We start from the raw sequence: 22,102 nt of genomic DNA, 5'->3' as shown, positions 1-22,102 counted from the left end.
CATGATGCAGCCTTCAAGACTTTGCATTAATACAAAATTACCTTAAACTCCCCAACTGCTCTACCAGCCTCCTCCTGCCTCATCTACCCTCATTGCCCACCTTAAAACTTAAAAAGCAAGTCATCGCTGATCACAAGGGGCTGCTACAGGAAAAAAATGCTGTGTAGCTGTCATTAATTATTGTCTTTCTTTTTTCAGTTCAGAACCAAGACTTCGAAAAAGGCACATTGGGGACAATGTCCCCATACAAACAAATGAACAGGATCTTCAAGGAAGAAGTGAAAAGAATGAAGAGGTGGTGGAGGAAAATTCATGGTTACATTGGAAACCTTGTATGGTTAATGTATGTGTATTCACTGCTCTTACAGCAGGGGCTTACTTCTGCTATAGGGTATTCTTCCATTGACAACTACTCTAAGGAAAGCGTATTTCAAAAAGCCAGAGGATCCATGTCTTAAGAAGCAAGCAATTGATAAGACTGGAGCTCTTAGGGATAAGAAGATGCACTAGGGTTTGTTATAATCCCTTGGTCCCAGGAGTATAACATTCAAATCTCAGGGCCTTGAATATTCAGGAGAAAGCAGTAGAAATGCCAAATAAGGGTGGGTCAGGGGTTTGTGCGTGTGCAGGGCCAGTCGGGGTGGTGGTGGTCTACTTTGATTTCTCTTAATGTTCACTTTAGAATTTTCAAGAAAAATACATATCCTTCAGTCCGACTTATTTCATAAATGCAACGTTAATATTGTCATTGATTCAATTGCAAAAAAAGTCCAATATTCTGGAAAATGTAGCATTCACATTCAAATTTTGTTTTCAATAGTCACAAATATCTTTTTTATATATGATGTTTGGGCTTTGTCTGCTGTGAAATTGCATTATTCTCAGCAAAGTTGTGACATTACGTTGTTGCTTTTGTACAAATTATTCTGCCAAAAGGCTTCCACCACTGCTCAGGGTACTCTTACAGAATGGTCCTCATCAACTGTGTCTGTTAACCATTTTCTATTGCACATGCAATATTGCTTGCTCAAAGCAAATTAAATGGCTTTAGTATTATTCCGCTACCATAAAATAAGGAGGTGTAATACGGCAATTTGCAAAACATTTCCACCAGCATTTTGTACAGCTGTATCACAGAAAACTTGGACCACCATGTTTGCAACCAAGCCTTTTTCACTCCATATTTATTTGTAACAGGTATAACTGCATTTGACTTTTTAAACCAATATATTGAAACTATAACATTTTTAATTGGAGCTTCGTCTCAAGGGCTCAGAGAAAAGTAAAATAATGTACCTCCTACCAGTACTGGAAGCTGTGGCACCTGTCCTGTAAAATATAGGGGTGCCGGTACTTAATGAGGGAAATGTAAGTAGTCAGTACAGGTTATATAATTCTGTTGTCTTGAGAAAATATGAAAATTTAGCAATTTTTGAATCATGTATATCAATGGGAAACTAAGAGTATATAATAGAAGTGTGTGTAAGCTATAGAACTTTCTTGAATGACTGTCAATGGTTTGAATGTCCACAGACTCCTGGCAGTTGGACATGAAACACCAATGTGGTTGAATGCATGTAGATTCCAGTACCATCATTAAATATGAAATTGCTTGGATATAAAAAGATGTGGATCTTAATTACTACTGTGAAAAGGAGTATCATATGTTGAAAATTATTTGCATGGTTATGCCAGTGGATTTGAGACAGACACTGAAAAGTTACAATTTGTGATTGACACCCATGGTGGATGTTTGTTTAAATGCTCGAGTATTTGTATTTGAATCTATCATGGCATGTGCTTATTAGTGTAATTGAGATGTTTGTTGCATTTCAAGTATATCATGTGTAGATCAGGCATTCCAAAATTGTCCACTAGGCTTGTTCACATCTCACTTTTTGTTGTCTTTTGCAGACCATATTTCTACAAGCATTGGCATTTTGTCATGGAATGATCTCTGAAATATGACCTGCAAATTTCTCCTTCTATTGTACATGTTACCAAAGTTTGGTTGAGACATTATGGTAACTTTTCAATCAAATTCAATCTCAATGATGAAATGTGATCTCTCCAGCTCGATGTGTGAGAAGTGAGTAGTGAATAAATTCTGTACTACAGAATTTTGAAGACGTGCAGAATGTTTTGTGCACGGTAACATTCATAAACAAGCAAGTTGGTAAACCTCTTAAGTGACACACTGTTAAATATCTGTTTTAATGCAAGCAAACAATTGAGCTGCTTTGCTACATGCCTTAATGAAACTTCTCCTTGGCTCTTGCTCTTTACAGATGGTCATACCAATAAGATAATTGAATAGATAAGCATTTAGATTGTGGTATTAAATATTTTGCACATTTTGGTATTGTGAACAAATTGTGGACCATTAATAAAGTGCAAGTTTTCTACATTTCTGGTGAGCATCAACTGTTCAGAAGTATTAATTGTATGTTTTCTTTACAATTAAAGAGGAATACTGGTGCAAAATATATTTAATGCTATTCAGTGACTGTACAAATTCCCAAATTCATTGCCACTCAAACTGCTGTGTTTCTAATTAGATCCAAGTACACAAGAGAAAACAGGATAGAACTGTTTAATAATATAAATTGTAGTCTTGAATAGTTCATAGCCATTTTTCTGTTGATATTAAAATTTGACACAATGGGAGCTGATTTTCTTTAAAATGTAAAACTGTATTTTGGCTTTAGTTTGGTGATCAGTATCCTTTTTACCCAAACTTTACCATTGCCACCACTTCAGTAAGATAAATATTTGTGGAAGTTATGCTAGAAGCTTGTGCATTAGTAATAGAAGGGTGATGGGTACCTCAGTACTGTATATTGAATATGAACTCTGGCCAATTCATTTCACGAGACTTTCAGTTTAATGCAAATATCTTGTCCAAGTATAATTGTCTATATTGACTTCAGCACAATATTTTTTTAATTGTACAGGGGTACAATTAATCTTTAGGTTGATTTCAGTTTAGCTTGCCAATCATTTATGAAGTCGTCTGTTGTTTCCATTATCAGTACATGAATTTCAAATTGAGTTTTCCATTAAAATTGAAATTTAAACTCTTATTTTTAATTGCCGAACTAAGCTTCTGGTCAATAACAACAGAATGACTTGTAACTCTAGAGTAAAAACACACGGTGCTGGAGACGCTCAGCAGGTCAAACCATGTCCTTTATGTAGCAAAACAGAGAGACAGAACTGGTGTTTCGGGCTTGAGCCCTGCATCAAAGTATGAGAAAATGCCAGGAGGGGTCTGAACAAAAGAGTAGAGGTGGTGGGGGGGGGGGGGGGGGCAGTGGCAAAGGCAGGAGATGATAGGTGGAGAAAGGAGGGAGGGGACAGCAGCCATGGGGGAGGAAGGATGGCTGGGAGGGGGGAAGAATTGGAAAGACAGGAAAGGGGGAGGGGGAAAAAGCAAGCAGGTTTAGTGTAAAGCAGTGAAGTCAATGTTCGTGCCATATGGCTGGAAACTAAGGTGTTGTTCCTCCAATCTGTCAGGGTGGGATAGTACATAAGTCCATGGACAGACATGTGAATGCAGGAGTGTGACCCAGAATTGAAATGGTTGGTCACTGGTTGCAAATGGAGTGGAAGTGCTGGCAAAGTGATCTCCCAGTCTGTGACCAAGGCCACAAAGGGTGCACTGGATGCAGTAAATGAGTTGCTTCACGTGAAAGGCCTGTTTGAGGCCCTGAACTGGGGTGAGGGAGGAAGTGTGGGTGCAAGTGTTGCACTTCCTGCAGGCACAGGGGAAGGTGCCAGGGGTGCGATGGGTGGGGAGGGAACGGTCCCTGCGGAAGGCTGAGAGGGAAACATGTGTCTGGTGGTGGGATTCTGTAGTAAGTACAGGAAATTCCGACGGATAATGTGTTCGATGTGGAGGCTGGTGGGGTGGTAGGTGAGGACGAGGGGGATTCTGTTTGTTGCATCTGGGGGGCAGAGGGGGCCAGGACAGATGAGCAGGAAATGGAGGAGATGTGGGTAAGGGCTGAGTTGATGGTGGTGGAGGGGAAGCTATGGTTGTGGAAGAAGGCAGCCATTTCGGAAGATCCGGACTGGAAGACTTCATCTTGGGAACAGATGCAACGGAGAAAGAGAAAGTGAATGAAGGGGATGGAGTCCTTGCAGGGAACAGGGTGTGAAGAAGTGTAGTCCAGGTAGTTGTGGGAGTTGGAGGGTCATCTGCCCTGCCACCTCCCCCCTCCTACTCTTGTTTGGACACTTGTCGGCATTTTCTCATACTTTGATGAAGGGCTCAAGCCTGAAACGTCAGTTCTGTATCTTTACCTTTGCTACATAAAGGCCCTGTTTGACCAGCTGAGTTTCTCCAGCATTTTGTGTTTTTACTTCAACCACCGTGTCTAGAGATTTTTGTGATTGACTTGTAGCTCCAAAGTTTTGCTTTCAGATTAATCATCTAATAAAATGATTTTTTTTGTAAATATTTTTGTTTTAAACATAATATCCAGTTGCTCACTCCATATACTCACAGCTTAGAGTGGAGATGTATGCACTCTTCAAACTACAGGTTACTTGTATTAAGACTTGGAAAGCAAATGTAGCTACACCTTTCTGATAGGGTCTGATTGGTCAGTATTATGGCCAGCATCATTTAAAGTTGGCAGTAACAACAATATTGGGTACATTTTATGGTCTTAATGATGCAAGGGTATTTTTTTCAACATGTAATTAAATGGATTTTTACTTTCTATTTTTAAGTGGCCATGGGAAGGAAATCTGTTCAGTGTTTTTATTTGTATGGCTTTAAAAAGGTTCTTATGACAATTGTTAAGAACCCTTTTGATAGAAGCAGATGAATGCAATTGCTTTATTCTGTCGTCTTCCCAGAAATGTGATTTAAATGGTTAACAACAAATTCTATAAAATCACGCTAGTTTTCATAAATTTCAGGGATACGTCTGACTTGACTGGAATTATTTTTGTTTTTATTGAATACTTTGGACCAAATATAGACATTTTTTTTAGAAATGGCAACTTGTTGTAGATGTGTGTGATCTTGAGTACACCATTTGTTTTTTTAAAATTTCCATGGAATTTTAGGTTTAATTTAAAATTGCAAATTAATTGCTTGCACTAAGTGTTCATCAACAGTTTGACTTCAAACAATTCAGTAGAACAAAGGTTTGATCATTGAATGTTTCCTCCGAAGTGCTCAGACAAACTACATACAATCCTAAACAACTTCAAGGATTATGACATGAAAACGGTGCACCATTTTCTAGTCATTTTATTATTTAAATTGCAGGTAAATGCACCGGGGAGCAAAATATTGCACTTTTCTGTACCTAAAATTTTTTTTAAATGAGAGATTTTTTTTTACTTGAGCTGGTGTGATCTTTTAACATGTTCCTTCCTTCTTGACTGTTTCACATTTTTTTAAGCTTTTTGTCACAAGTAGTAAACCGCTTTCTGTATTTTACTTGTATAAAATCTTGTCGACCAAGAATAACTGTATTGTTGCTATTTTCTAGGCAGCATTAGTTGTTCCTGCATGTATTATGATTTTCTATGGTTTTATATTGTTAAACCTATTATCTAAGGTGCGGGGTCTGGGGCTTTTCAAGCATTTAGAGACTTTGCAGAATGATTTTCAATTTTACATGCTGGCTTTCAAGTGCACCTCAAATCATCGTTTCAAAATAAACCTGATTTGAAACTAAGTTGCTTGTTTTCTCCTGTTGTGTGATATATTTGGTTACTAATCTCAAAATGTTGTGGTCTGTCGAGTTTAATGCAATTTCAGAATCAGAATTTATTGTCATGAACAGGTCATGAAATTCGATAATTGCAGCAACCTCCGAGTGGAAACGTTCATATTATAACCATCTTACAACATTACTATAAACAAAAAATTTAAATAATAGTGTACGAAAAGGCCGTGTCTTTGGTTCATTGATTATTCAGGAATCTGATGGCAGAGAGGAGGAAGCTGTCCTTGTGCTGCTGAGGGCTCGTCTTTAGGCTCCTCTCCCTTTTGCCTGATGGTAGCAGAGTGAAGAGGGCATGCCCTGGGTGGTGGGGGTCTTTGAGGATAGAGGCTGCTTTTTTAAGACAATGCCTCATGTAGATGTCCACGTTGGAGTGGTCTGGTGCCTATGATGTCGTAGGCCATGTTCTTGCCTTGAGAGTTGGCACCTCCATACCAGACAGTGATGCAACCGGCCAGAATGCTCTCCATGGTACACCTGTAGAAGTTTTCGAGAGCTTTCGGTGGCATTACCAAATCTCAGACACCTCACAAAGTCTAGCCACTGGTGAGCCTTCTTTGTGATTGCATGAATGTGGAGGCTCCAGGATAGATCCTCGGAGGTGTTGACACCCAGGAATTTCTTTGCCTTCTCCACTACTGAGCCCTCAATGGGACTGGGTCAGGTTCCCCTGACTTCCTCCTGAAGTCCACAATCATTTCCTTGGTTTTGCTATCATTGAGCACAAGGTTGTTGTCATTACACCATACAAGGAGCTGATCTGTCTTCCTCCTGTACACTTCCTCATTGCCGTTTGTGATTCTGCCGACAAACTTGTAGATAACATTGGAATTGTGCCCGGCCAGTCGTGTGTATAATGAGTAGAGCAGTGGGCTAAGCTTGCATCCTTGGGGTGTGCGTCTGTTGATAATCAGTGGAAAAAAATATGTTGTTTCCAATTCTGACTCATCTTCCAATGAGAAAGAAAAGGATTTCGTTGCAGAGTGGGGTACAAAAGACCAGTGTTTGTAGCTTCTTGACCAGCACTGGGGGAAAAATGGTATTGAAAGCTGAACTGTAGTCGATGAAGAGCAGCCATATGTACGAATTGCTGTTTTTGAGGTGATCCAGAGCTGAATGGAGAACCAGCGATATTGCATCTGTTGTGGAGTGATTGTGATGAGAGGCGAATTGCAGTGAATCCAGATCTTTGCTTTGTACATGTTAATTCTGGCCATGAGCAGTCTCTCAAAGTATTTCATCACAGTAGAAGTTGGTGCTACTGGGCATAATTGTTGAGGCAGCTCACACTACTCTTCTTCGGCGCTAGTTTAGTTGATGCCATTTTTAAGCAGGTGGGAACCTCTGACTGCCACAATGAGAGGTTGAAAATGTCTGTGAACACTCCAGTGAGAGTGTTGGTGCATATTTTCAATTCCCTGCCAGGTATGTCATCAGAGCCTGATGCCTTATGAAGGTTCACCCTCTTGAATGATGTTCTGATGTCTCCCTCAGAGACGGATATCACAGAATCCTCAGCTTTTTCATGGATTCTAGTAGGCACTCTTTGGTTCTTCTCAAAGCAGGCATAGGGGTGTTCAGCTCATTGGGTAGTGAAACATCGCAGCCATCTATAGTGTTTGCCTTCGTTTTGTAGGTTGTAATGGCGTGCACTTTCTACTATAGCAGGCGTGTAACTGTCTCTGGCTTCCTCTGGAATTGCCACTTTGCTTCGGAGATGCCTTCCCCAGGTCATACCTGGACTTCTTGTAAAGATCCTGATCCCTGGCCTTAAACACCCTTATTCTCGCCCTCAACAGGTTGTGAATTCTCTTATTCATCCAGGGCTTCTGGTTGGGTAACACCCAGTATTTGCATGTGGGCCCACACATCAACACTGGTCCCTCGTGTTTCCTCGTCAGCTAAAAATTTAGCTTAATGTATTACCGCCTCAATGGAATAAGGGTTATGTTGGTCTAGAGATGTGCTGAAATGCATTTGACATTTGTGGACAGTGCAGTTAAGCTAAGGTGCAGTTAACTCGTATGAAGTCAATGCCTTGTCTGTGTTTAAGTAGGTGGATGCTACTGACTTCAGCTAACATGCAAAAAGTTTTGTTCGATTTGTACAAGAGGGGATAACTTTTCAATTCTTTGTTGTAATTTAGTCTTTTCTTCTTTCTTTGGCTTGGCTTCGTGGATGAAGATTAATAGAGGGGTAATGTCCACGTCAGCTGCAGGCTCGTTTGTGGCTCACAAGTCCGATGCGGGACAGGCAGACGCGGTTGCAGCGGTTGCAAGGGAAAATTGGTTGGTTGGGGTTGGGTGTTGGGTTTTTCCTCCTTTGTCTTTTGTCAGTGAGGTGGGCTCTGCGGTCTTCTTCAAAGGATGTTGCTGCCCGCCGAACTGTGAGGCGCCAAAATGCACTGTTTGAGGCGATATCAGCCCACTGGCGGTGGTCAATGTGGCAGGCACCAAGAGATTTCTTTAGGCAGTCCTTATACCTCTTTGGTGCACCTCTGTCTCGGTGGCCAGTGGAGAGCTCGCCATATAACACGATCTTGGGAAGGCATTGGTCCTCCATTCTGGAGACGTGACCTTCCCAGCGCAGTTGGATCTTCAGCAGCGTGGATTCGATGCTGTCGGCCTCTGCCATCTCGAGTACTTCGATGTTGGTGATGAAGTCGCTCCAATGAATGTTGAGGATGGAGCGGAGACAACGCTGGTGGAAGCGTTCTAGGAGCCGTATTTAATGCCAGTAGAGGACCCATGATTCGGAGCCGAACAGGAGTGTGGGTATGACAACGGCTCTGTATACGCTAATCTTTGTGAGGTTTTTCAGTTGGTTGTTTTTCCAGACTCTTTTGTGTAGTCTTCCAAAGACGCTATTTGCCTTGGCGAGTCTGTTGTCTATCTCTTTGTCGATCCTTGCATCCGATGAAATGGTGCAGCCGAGATAGGTAAACTGGTTGACCGTTTTGAGTTTTGTGTGCCCGATGGAGACGTGGGGGGGCTGGTAGTCATGGTGGGGAGCTGGCTGATGGAGGACCTCAGTTTTCTTCAGGCTGACTTCCAGGACAAACATTTTGGCAGTTTCCGCAAAGCAGGACGTCAAGCGCTGAAGAGCTGGCTCTGAATGGGCAACTAAAGCGGCATCGTCTGCAAAGAGTAGTTCACGGACAAGTTGCTCTTGTATCTTGGTGTGAGCTTGCAGGCGCCTCAGATTGAAGAGACTGCCATCCGTGCGGTACTGGATGTAAACAGCGTCTTCATTGTTGAGGTCTTTCATGGCTTGTTTCAGCATCATGCTGAAGAAGATTGAAAAGAGGGTTGGTGCGAGAACGCAGCCTTGCTTCACGCCATTGTTAATGGAGAAGGGTTCAGAGAGCTCATTGCTGTATCTGACCTGACCTTGTTGGTTTTCGTGCAGTTGGATAACCGTGTTGAGGAACTTTGGGGGGCATCCGAGGCGCTCTAGTATTTGCCAAAGCCCTTTCCTACTCATGGTGAGGTCAACAAAGGTGATGTAGAGTCCTTTGTTTTGTTCCCTGCACTTTTCTTGGAGCTGTTTGAGGGCAAAGACCATGCCAGTAGTTCCCCTGTTTGCGTGAAAGCCGTACTGTGATTCTGGGAGAACATTTTCGGCGACATTAGGTATTATTCTATTTAGGAGAATCCTAGTGAAGATTTTGCCTGCAATGGAGAGCAGTGTGATTCCCTTGTAGTTTGAGCAGTCTGATTTCTCCCCTTTGTTTTTGTACAGGGTGATGATGATGGCATCACGAAGGTCCTGAGGCAGCTTTCCTTGGTCCCAGCAGAGCTTGAAAAACTCATGCAGTTTGGCATGCAGAGTTTTGCCGCCAGCCTTCCAGACCTTTGGGGGAGATTCCATCCATACCTGCTGCTTTGCCACTTTTCAGTTCAATTGCCTTATATGTCTCTTCCCGGGTGAGGACCTCATCCAGCTCTAGCCTTAAGGGCTGTTGAGGAAGCTGGAGCAGGGCAGATTCTTGGACTGAGCAGTTGGCACTGAAAAGAGATTGGAAGTGTTCTGACCATTGGTTGAGGATGGAGATCTTGTTGCTGAGGAGGACTTTGCCGTCTGAGCTGCGCAGCGGGCTTTGGACTTGGGGTGTGGGGCCGTACACAGCCTTTAGAGCCTCGTAAAAACCCCTGAAGTCGCCAATGTCCACGCTAAGCTGGGTTCGTTTGACAAGGCTAGTCCACCACTCATTTTGGATCTCTCGGAGTTTGCGCTGAAGATGGCTGCATGCGCGACGGAAGGCTCGTTTCTTCTCTGGCCAGGACGGCTTTGCAAGGTGAGCCTGGTGGGCAGCTCGCTTCTTTGCTAGCAGCTCCTGGATTTCCTGGTTGTTTTTGTCGAACCAGTCCTTGTTTTTCCTGGAGGAGAAGCCCAGTACCTTTCCAGAGGATTGCAGTATGGCAGTCTTCAGCTGATCCCAGAGGGTTTCAGGGGACGAGTCCATGCGGCGGATTGCATCCTCGAGCTTTGCTTTGAGGTTTGCCTGGAAGTTTCCTCTCACTTCTTCTGACTGCAAGTTTCCAACATTGAACCTCATTCTGGGGGCTTTACTGTTCCTGGACTTTGGCTTGAAGTGAAGGTTGAGCTTGCAGCGAACAAGCCGGTGGTCAGTGTGGCATTCCGCACTGGGCATGACCCTGGTGTGGAGCACATCTCGCACCAGGACGTAGTCCAGGAGGTGCCAGTGTTTGGATCGGGGATGCATCCAGGTAGTCTTCAGGCTGTCCCTTTAGACTGTCACTATTGCACGAAAAAACTGCTTCTTTTCAAAGGAAATTAACTGATTTGTGTGTTAGTTTTATAACTAAAAGGTGTACTGACACAATATTATGTGAGATAGTTTGTGTACATTATGGTCAAAATTTAACCTCTTTCTTTTCCAGCAAGTGCATTCACTATTTGTAAGAAATGAGCTGGAGTATAAAACTGAAACTTGAAAATTCATGTAGACGTTTTCTTCTGCTCAGAGCTTGGTTCCGAACATTGGTTTTCCAGCATGATGAGTCCAGAGGGAAATAGTGAGTTTGAAGCCAAATGGTCTTCATTTCATTATTCTGTAAATGGTGATCAACAAATTGCTGGGTCATCAGCCCAAGATTAGTTTTATTTTTTGGTTGGGAAAATGTGAACTTTGATGATTGTTTGGGGAGCAGGTTTACTTTTTAAGTGATGGAAGAAACTCTATAAAGGAAAAATAATTTAATTACTAAATTAATGAATAATTTCATAATCCTTGCCACTACTAAAAAGAAAAGTAATAAGATTCCTGTAAAATTTGAAACTTTGATATTTCAGTCCTAAATATAATTTTTGTCCAAAATTTGTAACAAGGAATTGTATTGCTGAGAATGTGACTTGTGTCATGTATTAATCCTTAGTTTAATGTTAAAACTACATTTTATCTAAATACGGTTTAATAAGTTAGTTTTGGATGGTCAGGGAAACAAAGACAACATATTAGCATTTTAAACACATGTTTTTTGCAGCCGGTCGTTGGCTTCAGCATATCATCAAATGTATTTGCATTTTAAACACCATTGACCACAGAAAGACGTTTGAAAGATGGAATGGCTGCTGATTGCAGTTGAAGAGATGAAAGATTTTTACAAAGGTTCTTGAGATAAGTGGGATAATGGTAATATTGGCTTGAGTCTACAAGAAGCCATTTTGTTAGTAAATTCCAGACAGACTGGAACCAGGAGAGGACCATCAAACAAAGTTGATTGATTTGATTCTGTGAGTAAGTGGACAGAAATGTTTTAGCACGTAAGTGTTGAGAAACTTCAAAGACAGAAATGATGTAACATACCATGTGAGAGTTAGAGAAATGTATTATCAAATTCAGATATTTTGAATTAGTTTCAGAAGTCAAGACCATGTGTGACACACACAGGAGTTGGAACCTTGTGAAAGACAGGGTTAAATTACAAGAACCAGAGTAGGTGTTTTGTGTTACTCCTAATAAAAGGGGAATACTGAAAATAAGTGGATTTCAAAAGGGAACCCATTTTACAACTGCTTGTATTATCCTAGTCACAGGAGATACAACATAAGTGGCTTTTAAATAAGAGACCACTTATCCTTTATGCCCAGAAAATGTCACTCCTGTTTGAAGAATATCTCTGAAAGACAGTTCATCAAGAGAATTGTGAGTTGAAAGTAATCTGATGTTTAAAAGGGCTTTGTAATTATTTCTGAACTGAAAATTGAAGACCTTCAAGCAAAACCAAAATGATGATTAAGTTTTTAAATGGACTTTTCAGAGTTTGGGACATTAACACACGTGCGCACACAGAGTGGGGGTTTAAATTTAGAGTTTAAGTTGGAGATTAGTAAGATATGTCATGTTGTTATAGTTTCATAAAAACTATTATTTTGAATTTTCCATTGACTGTTGAATTTTTGCTATTACTGTTCCTTTGTTAGTGCTAACAATGTCTCTTTAGTCCCTAACAAAATTGAGAGGGTTGTTAGTTCATGTCACTTGGATTTCAGATTTTGCCTGTCCTTTTGAAGATTGAGTATTGCTTATCTGTGGAGGATAATTAATGTCAAATTCTGCATAGAAGAATATGAAATTTTGGCATAGACCTTGATCCACGTCAAAATATGTTGATCTGGGCAAGAAAGTTGACAGACCTTCTGCAGAAGATGCTGTGGCATCATTAACCATTAGACCAAGTCACATCTCGGCCTCTGTTATCTATCTGTATTGAGCTGGTTTGAGAAGTGGAAATATTTATAGATAAATCTAAACCCTTGTAGGAGTTTGTCATTTTACTTTTCAATTTTTCACTTTTCTAATTGCAAATGTAAATGCCCCACGTGTTGTGACTGAACATTATAGTTAAATGTTGTTGTATCTTTAATGTCTTGAAAAGTTGATACATTGTTTAATTTGTCTAAATACTGTAATGCATGTGGACAAGGGTGAATGCTTAACATTTTTACAACCATAATGGGAAAAATGAAGAGAGATCTGGGGCACTCTTGAGATTAGGTGTATGGGTAATGCTGTTGAATGATAGCTGGGGTGAAGGTTTAAATGCATTTGTAGGACAATTGGCTTTGATGCTTTGGCCTTCTCCAGATGCATAGTCAGGCTTCACTTGGAATACTGGCCAGTTTTGATCTTCACATCAGGTAGGTATGTGGCTGTTTGAGAAATGGATCCAAGGTTCACGAGATATTTGGAGGAAATTGCCAATGTAGTGCCATATAGAGATGTGTGATTGCAGATATCCATTTTTTTTATAGTAATAATAGAAATGGAAGGAATGCCCAGGGCATTGTTTAATCTCAATGGTGAAAACCATAGTAGGCAATCATAGTCCATCTGTGTGGATGTTGTAGCTGGTTTTATTTATGCCATCTATCATTCCAATTTGGCTTTTCTACTAGAGAAAAAAAGGAAAAATGCTATGTTGTCCAATGTCCCATTTCATTTATTGAAATGAATCCCCCAAACAATATTCTTTCATTTTCACGAGTAACCAGATTGCAATGTCTTTTTTTAAAAAGGGAATTAATTTTCCTTTTAAACTTTGATATTACTAATAGAAATGAAGAGGAGAAAACTGTCTTGAGCTGCCTGGGAATGGAAATGGATGGTACAAATCTGAACTTCCTATCCTGCTTTGTATGCAGTGTGAATGACTGATCAACAAACTGGTAATTAATCCTGTTTACTATTTATTGAGGAGAAATACCCACTTCAGTTTGTCTTTAATCCCAAATGAATACTCATATCAAATCCAGGTGTATGCATCTGAAGAAATCAATTGCCATATGTTGTCTGAAAATGTTGAATCCATTCAAATGGACACATTTAGAGTGTGCTTTAACTTGATATTGTGTGGCCTGTTCTCAAATGACCTTCTGACTGGAGAAAATTCCAAGTGATGATTCCCATCTGACTCAAGCCTTCAAGAGGACTGACTACTTTCCACTATTTTAGTGCCAAACATGATCTTGGTGCATTTTCCTCAAAAGTACCTCATTTTCTCCATTCTTGCACCTCCAAAAGGGATGGAGAGTAACTATTTGAATTTGATGTCTGGATATCTGCACTCCAGACTAGTAAGCATTTCTGCAAATTAGAAAAATAATCTCGAGATTTTCATACTGAATGAAGCCATCCAGTCCATTGACTACTCTTGCACAAAGTGAGCCTGCGTTCAATGTAGTATCCTTTCTCTACCCTTTCTCTGATTACTGGCAATGTGAAACATTGATTTCAGCCATGCAGTGCAGCAACAGGTCCTTCCAGTCCTTGCCGTGCAAAAAACACCGATGTGACCAATTAACTTTTTTGTGCCAAAACAGCTTTGGAATGGGAGTGGGAAAGAACTTGCAAATACCTTACAGACAAAAGTGGATTCAAACCTGGACCACTGGCACTAATAGCATTGAGGTAACCATGCTACTCTAAACATCCTCCAAGTCAAACATTGCACTGACACATTGATGGGTCGAAGACTGTTTGGTCACTGAATTCCATTAAAACTTTTCACTGAGTAAATTGATTTGTAGCTTAATCTGGCTTTAGAATTTACTTCATGCAACTGTGTCTCAAATTTAATGTTTATTACAAATAATTACATGTGTACTCTACAGGATATTTGTAAGTTTGATCAATGAAAAGGAAGTCCAGCTTTTTCATTTGATTGAAATGTCACCATTTCCTTGCACATCATTATCCTGGACCTTTGTGAATCATTACATGATAAAATCTTCATGCATTATCACCATGTAAGCAAGTTTACTGAACAAGCTTTGAAAGTTCAATATTCAGAGGATAGTAATTTGAGTGGTTGAATTTTGCTTCATGCCTTCGTACCAAAGTCTGTCAACCTTCTCATAGGCTAAACGGCCTTTTTCACCTGCACAATAAGAAAAAGTTAATGTATCTTATTACCAATTGTCTTAATATAAATACCTGTAATTTCAGATTTTTTTTCATTCCAGTACTTTCTAAATGCAATTTCATACATTTGTGGCATCAGCCTTCCCCCACACCATGATCCTTTGTAAAAAAATTTTTAAATTATTTTCCTTGCATTGATTATCCCCAGATTCTATCATTTGCTTTTTCGAGAGAAAATTTACAGCAGCTAATTTGTCCTCCAACTTGCACATTCTATATCAATGATCTAGATGAGGTGATAAATTTGATCTGCAAGTTTGCAGATAACACAAAGATTGGAGGTGTTGTGGACAGTGAGGAAGGCATTCAAAGCTTACAGAGGGATCTGCACCAGCTGGGAAAATGGGCAGATGGAATTCAATGCAGACAAGTGTGAGGTGTTACATTTTGGAAGGGCCAAACCAAGCTAGGACATGCATAGTAAATGGTAGGGCACTGAGGAGTGTGGTAGAATGGTGTGATCAGGGAATACAGATACATAATTCCCTGAAAGTGGCTTCATAGGTAGATAGGGTTGTAAAGAGCTTTTAGCACATTTGGCCTTCATAAATCAAAGTATCGAGAACAGGAGTTGAAATGTTATGATAAAGTTTTATAGTATTAGGCCAAATTTGTGTGCCATTTTGACCACCTATTTACAGGAAAGATATCCATAAATAGAAAGAATGCAGCCGAGACTTGAACTGAGTTACAAGGAAAAGTTAAACAGGTTAGGTAGGACTTTATTCCCTGGAGCACAGAAGAATGAGGGGACATTTGAGAGAGGTATTTAAAATTATGATGGGAATAGACAGAGTAAATGCAAGTAGGTTTTTTCCACTCTGGTTGGGTGAGATACAAACCAGATGACATAGGTTAAGGGCAAAAATTGCATGGGTATTAGGCCATTTAAGCGAAACCCACATCAGAGGGGAATTTTAATGGCTTTTGAAAGAAAGTAATGTGGTGGTGGAATTAAGCAGATAATTTCTGAACTTTGTACAGGGACACCAGAGAGCATAAACCAATGACAAGGGAGACATTAAAAATAGACACGAGGCAAGAATTGCTAAAGCAGATATCTCGAGTTCAGAGAAGAGGGGGTAAAGGGATGGAGGAAAGGAGGTAAGAAAAAAATTAAATTCAAATAGTTATGAACCTGAAAGCAATGGGAGAATAGTGAAATTCATCAAGAGTTGTGCTTTCCTGTTTCCCATTACTAACAACCTTCAATCACCTTTGCTTCCTACACTCCCATGTAAGTCATTGTAAAAAGCTGTATTAAAATGTATGTAAAGTACATTTTAATACAGCTTTTTACAATGACTTACATGTACTGCCGTCATTGATCTTTGTTGCTACCTCAAAATAAAAACAATGAGACAAAATCTTTCAGCAACAATTCTTGATTAATCTCTGGCCAAATGGCTTCTTAAATTGGATTCCAATAATTTCCCCTCCACCAAGTAAAGTTAACCTGCCTCGTTTAATTCCATTCTCCTTTTTAAAACATTGGTGCAATGTTTGTTCACAGTTCTCTCATCCTCTGGTACAATTCCTGCATCAAGGGATTGAAAAATGAGCTTAGGTTTTGCCTTTCCTCTCTTTTTTTGTCAGGCAATTTCAGATTTATTGTTAGAGTACATACATGACATCATATAACCATGAGATTCTTTTTCCTGCGGGCACGGCAGAATTACCACTTATTTGTAGTTTTTTAAAAAAACCTGTATACAGTGTAAACAATTAAAGCACTGCACATAGATATGTAAATTAATTGTAATACAGAGAGAATACAAAAACAATGAAGTGCACAGAGTCCTTAAATGAGTCCCTGATTGAGTTTGTTGTAGAGGAGTCTGATGATGGAGTGGAAGCAGCTGTTCCTGAACCTGGTGGTGCGAGTCTTGTACCTAGACCTCTTTCCTGATGGCAGCAGCAAGAACAGAGCATGTGCTGGGTGGGGAGGATCATTAATGATTGCTGCTGCTCTCTGACGGCAGCGTTCCCTGTAGATGTTCTCTATAGTGGGGATAGTGAGAAGGAGAGTTTTGCCTGTGACATCCCGGGCTTTGTGCTCAGTGGCTTGGACCTTTTGGAGGGCTTTATGCTAGTTTCCCCCCTAATTTATTAGCTTTTGAAGTCTTGATATTTGCTTGCACCATTTATGGGAAGAACATTTATAGTCTCAGGTGCCACTGAAAACAGGAAAGAGCATATGTTAAATTGGAGGTTGAATGTCATCTGCTTCAGGGATTGAGGAGGGGACTGAAGATCTCGTCAACATAATTATGAAATTGAGTGAGCAGCAAGGAAAGGGGAATTTGAATAAATTGTAAAATGGAAGAGGGTGAGAAGGTAAAGAGAAGGGATGTCAGCCTGACTATGGTTTAAGGACGATGGGAATAGAAAAATGCAGAAAAATTTCCAGGAAATGTGCAAAAAAAAAAACACTTTGCACTCTTGGTTGGGATTATTCAGAAGCATTTGGAATATAATATGACTAATGGCTCATTTCAAAAGTTGTCTCTGCAGAAAGGAAAGTAGAAAAGAAATAATTTAATCTGAAAGAACGGAGTTCAATCACAACCAAGGCCAGTTTACACAACCTGAATCAGAGACCCTGGATTAACCACATGAAAAATGGCCCTATATCATCATCCAGCTTTGTTGAGTGAGAGTGAACCAATGTGGACGTCAATGATTGGAACCTGCTCATTGAATTTGTCCTTCCAGTGGTATACTTGCATTAAAGCTGTGTAAAAAGGTATTCTATTAATAGCTATTACATTCTGAATTAGGTGCACAAGGCACAGTCAAACAGGTGAGAAGAAGAAAAACAATTCAGGAAAATACCATTACCAAATGAGAGGAGGGCTTCTCTTGCTGCGTTGTGCACGTGTGCTGCTTGAGAGTAACATAAGCTGGCGATCTGTTCAATGCTTTCCACAGCCTCAAATGGAAGGTGAAAACAAAATTTTATTTAATCTATTAATCCTTTTGTAATGGATTTTTTTTATTCAACTCCTTGAACTTCATAAAACTTTGAAAATAATATTTTGTGGATTAAAACTGACTGAAGCAAAAAACAGAGTTAGCCTTCCCCTTTGCATCTGTCCGACAATTCAATATGATCATTCTTCCTCCAGTATTGGCCTTCATACTATTTTTCTCATCTTTCCCAATATTGCACAATTCTCTTGCAGTTTAAATGTATGTCAGTGTGCCCTTGAATATTTTCAATGACTCTGTCCCCACAGCTTGAAGGTAGAATTTCGAAGATTCGTGACCCTGAGAGGAAAACTAGTCATCTCTGTCTTAAATGGACAACCCATATTCTGCAACCATGCCCTTGGTTCTCAGTACTTTCATGAGGCAAAACATCCCCTCAGCATCAGCCGCAGATCCTCATAACTTATGATTACCTTTGTTCTACATTCCGATTTGTTTCATCCAACCTGCTTTGTGCTGCTTCTAATACAAGCAAACCATCCTTAATTATGGAGACCACAATTGTCCACACTGGCTTGGGGTCATTCAGCAGTACACTATGACTTCACATGTAAACTTTCCTACTTTTATACTCCATATCCTTTGTAAGAAAGGCCAACATTCCATTAGCTTTGCTGATTACTTGCTGGACTGAACTTTTTGTCATTAATGTAGACAAGTCCGTCAATAGCTCTGATCTCTTGTGAATTGAAGTCTTTGTTTCAATTAAAGACCCTGTCACTTTAATCCAATCTCTTCCTGCTGCTTCCTTTGGGTAGAAGCCTAGAGTCCAGTACCTTTTCTTTTTGATAGCTATCAGGCGATTGAAGCTCCCCCTTTCCACCATAATCATAACGTTTCCGACAGAAAGACTGGTGTTCACTATTGAAACAAGCTTTCCCATATTCTCTTTCCATATGGTAATTTTAATATATACTTTTGGTTTTTTTTTAACCAAGTACCTACCGTATTTGACAGTATATAGGACCCCCCCCTTCCTTTTTTTCCCCCCAAAAATTGCCTCAAAAACCAACCCGGGACCTATATGTGAAGGTAACATTTTGGTGCCACCATTTTGCAAGATGGTGACAGGAGGAAAGCATGCAAACCACTCATCGGTGCTTTCTGGAGTCACCATTGCTCACTTCCCTGGTAAGAAGGCTCGCTCTCCCTCTTGCCCACCCGCCCATTCTCTCCCTCCCTTTGAGGGGAGCACAGTTCCCCAAACAGATTGAATGAGATGCAGAGGAGGATGGCTCAGCCCCCACCCCATTCAATTTGCTCTGGGTCCTGTTGCTCCCTCCTGTCACTCGTTCTCTCCCACAGTGCTCCGAGGGGAGTGCAAGGCCTCAATGATCAAGCTCGTCGAACAAGGCCTGATCATCGAAGCCCAGCACTTCCCTCAAAGCACTGTGGGAGATAGCAAGCAACAGGATGGATGGAATGTTGGGACCCCTGAGCAAAATAAATGAGGTAAACAAACTAAAACAATTTTTTCCTGAAATCTCACACTAAAAATGGGGGGAGGGAGGATCCTATATGCTAGTAGGTCCCATATGGCTTCAAATATGGTATTTGGTTGCAGCAAATAGGAATTCATTTGCATATGTACATTGTTCTTATGTTTATGACAGACTAGATATTATTTGCATTTGTATTTCATGCAAGACAGACATCCGAATCCCTGCATAGTCTTATTCTTTAAATAATTTGATATTTCAATCTTCACATTTTTTTCCCATTAGACTATTTGTCTATTTGTATCCATTTCCAGGCTCTGTGCCCTCCCTCCTCATAACTTGCAAACCCACCTAATTTTATGACTGGCAGAGATTTGAGTGCTTTTAATAGGAGGATGAAATTCATTCAGAAATTCCAAACTTACCTTCAGCTGCTTAAGTGCCATGCAGGCTGCCCTTTTGTGTTGTGCATCTTTTCCTTGCAAGCTCTCTGTATAGTAGGCCAAAGCCTGAGAAGTGAACAACTAGTTAATGAGGAATCATTATTGCAAACATATTGACTATAACGCAACCTAAATGTACTAAACTGACATTATTATACGGGAACCTATATCAGGTACAAGACCCTCCATCAGAACTGAGAGAGAAAACGGGTTCATTTTTAGTTGGAGGCAGGGAAGGAATGAATTGGACCCCATTTCATGGGGTGAAGATGTGAGTCTGTGCGCACACTCATCCACAACCTCACATTCATCAGACGATTATTGGGCAGGACTCCTGTGTACACACCCTGGGATATTGGTGAACCACAGAGCAGTCACTGTGAATTTGGAGCTACTGAGATTATATTGATGTAGGAAACTACAGAGACAAAATATTTCAAAACAAGTGGCAACGGTGCTACACAAACGTTGGGCTGTTGTTTATCATCACAAGTGACCATTTTCTTTGGTGAATGTTGTTGGTAAAGCACAAATGTGAAAAAAATTGGCAAACTATGAAAAGACTGGCAAATAAATGACCAGCAATACTACCTACTTTCTCATTTCTCTATGATTAACAAGGGCCTTGTTTTAATTGTTTTCCTCATTTCAGTGGTGACTTGACAGTAACTTCTAAGGACATTAAAAGCTTCTATTCCTTTTAAATTCATTGTTAGACACTCCTATATTATGACTTAATACTATTTTTGTCTTAACTTCTCTTTTATCCTGTTTCTCACTTTTTACATCACATTCAAGCATTTGGCTTCTTTAACAATCATGTGTGCAAAGTTATGTTCTTGTGAAGCACGGCAGTCCATGGAAAGTGAGGAAGGAGGAATGCTGAAGGAATTTGGCAGGTCTCAGTGTCCATGGGAGGTAAAAATATATGATCAACATTTTGGGCCCAAACCCTTATTGAAGGTATTTTCTTATTGGCTATTTATTTTGTTGCTTCCTTTCTTTCAACTTTCAGGGAGACACTTCTATTTCATGTGGAAGTACAACTCTAAGTATAAACAGGCAGCTAACCAAATGATTTACTATTTTACGTAACTTTTTTAAAAACTTTATTCATGGCATGATGACGCCTACCTTTGTTCTAAATAGGTTGTTTGTTAAAGCGCTACGAAGAAAGGAAGTTGCAGCTTGAGCAACTTTGGGGTTCTCATCCAACTGAAGAATACTGATGGACTGTAATGTCTGATGCAGAGGTTGCAGCTCCGAGACCAGCTTTTCTTTTAACTTCTTTAGTGCTTTAACCTTGTATGTAGAATGCAGTGCTTCAGGTAGAAATACTAAAAGTATAAAGAATCAAAGTTACATGGAAATAGTTTTGTATAAAGCTTTTAAGTATAGTATTATAATTATTCCTGTATGCTATTTTCCACCAGTTATTTTTTGACTTGTTTATTTTCATTTTAATCACAAAATATAATTTCACTAGTGACCAATTAATTGGCCATTTCAAAAGTCACTTCTATCAATTCTTTGCCTTTGAATTAAAAATCTTTAAGTAGCTACACAGTGTAGAAATAGACAAACACCCAAAAGGAACTACAAAAGCTGCTGTTATGAAATAAATTGGGCAGGATCTTCTGCTAAATTGTGTTCTTGTTTGATGCACTTTGCCTGAAATGAACTAAGTCGGGACAAAAATCATGGAATTGCAAGTCCAAATTTTATTTTGAAGCAATTTGAGTTTTAAAGTCTACCACTAATTTAAAATACATTTGTTCTGGAGAGTTTCATTCATGACAGATATTTGTGAGAGTTTGAAGACAAATTGAGCTATTTTTATTCCAAATTAACCATACAACTTACAGCACAGAACAGGCCAGTTCGGCCCTACTAGTCCATGCTGTAACAAATCCCCACCCTCCTAGTCCCACTGACCAGCACCCGGTCCATACCCCTCCAGTCCTCTCCTCTCCATGTAACTATCCAGTCTTTCCTTAAATGTAACCAATGATCCCGCCTCGACCACGTCTGTCGGAAGCTCATTCCACATCCCTACCACCCTTTGCGTAAAGAAATTTCCCCTCATGTTCCCCTTATAATTTTCCCCCTTCAATCTTAAACCATGCCCTCTAGTTTGAATCTCCCCCACTCTTAATTGAAAAAGCCTATCCACATTTACTCTGTCTGTCCCTTTTAAAATCTTAAACACCTCTATCAAGTCCCCTCTCAATCTTCTACGCTCCAGAGAAAAAAGCCCCAATCTGCACCACCTTTCCCTGTAACTCAAACCTTGAAATCCTGTCAAATTAATGCATTGTGGAGGGTGATGAAAACCAGTAAGATTTTTAATACTTTAGAAATACTAGAAGAGAATACTATTTATTTTTTAAGTAATTTTCAGTTACTTAAAATCAGAAATTTTATAAAAAATATATATTTTTAGCAGCTTACACTCATAAATGTAGCAAGGAACAGACTTAAAATTAATTCCTGATTCTAAGATAATGCCTGATTATGCAGTTGCTTGGCAGATTA

The 22,102-nt window shown here is 39.9% G+C and overlaps 2 protein-coding genes and 1 long non-coding RNA gene across 20 annotated transcripts in view; 2 read left to right on the top strand and 1 right to left on the bottom strand.

The window, feature by feature from the left end:
- Nucleotides 1-2,407, top strand: part of LOC138735600 (tyrosine-protein phosphatase non-receptor type 1-like) — an 80,680-nt gene extending 78,273 nt beyond the window's left edge. For 3 of the 4 annotated variants that reach the window (XM_069883661.1, XM_069883664.1, XM_069883663.1), the window contains one exon: nt 199-2,407. In XM_069883661.1, coding sequence (XP_069739762.1) covers nt 199-406 — 208 coding nt within the window. In that variant the 3' untranslated portion in view covers nt 407-2,407. The remainder of the gene's footprint in view (nt 1-198) is intronic. The other variant, XM_069883662.1, reaches the window with a different exon arrangement.
- A 6,552-nt stretch (nt 2,408-8,959) lies between these two features.
- LOC138735602 (uncharacterized) lies at nt 8,960-15,923 on the top strand. Its single transcript, XR_011339815.1, has 3 exons — nt 8,960-10,044; nt 10,652-10,786; nt 13,329-15,923. It is a non-coding gene; the product is annotated as an uncharacterized lncRNA (long non-coding RNA).
- The window catches only part of ripor3 (RIPOR family member 3), a 186,002-nt gene continuing 178,239 nt past the window's right edge, over nt 14,340-22,102 (bottom strand). For 14 of the 15 annotated variants that reach the window (XM_069883644.1, XM_069883646.1, XM_069883643.1 and 11 more), the window contains 5 exons: nt 20,702-20,904; nt 19,550-19,633; nt 17,536-17,626; nt 16,155-16,231; nt 14,340-14,650 (listed from right to left, as the gene is read on the bottom strand). In XM_069883644.1, coding sequence (XP_069739745.1) covers nt 14,633-14,650; nt 16,155-16,231; nt 17,536-17,626; nt 19,550-19,633; nt 20,702-20,904 — 473 coding nt within the window. In that variant the 3' untranslated portion in view covers nt 14,340-14,632. The remainder of the gene's footprint in view (nt 14,651-16,154; nt 16,232-17,535; nt 17,627-19,549; nt 19,634-20,701; nt 20,905-22,102) is intronic. The other variant, XM_069883657.1, reaches the window with a different exon arrangement.

This window comes from Narcine bancroftii, chromosome 6, assembly GCF_036971445.1.
Source record: "Narcine bancroftii isolate sNarBan1 chromosome 6, sNarBan1.hap1, whole genome shotgun sequence".
NCBI lineage: Eukaryota > Metazoa > Chordata > Chondrichthyes > Torpediniformes > Narcinidae > Narcine > Narcine bancroftii.
The sequence above is the reverse complement of the archived record's forward strand: the minus strand, read 5'-3'. Positions and strand labels throughout refer to the sequence as shown.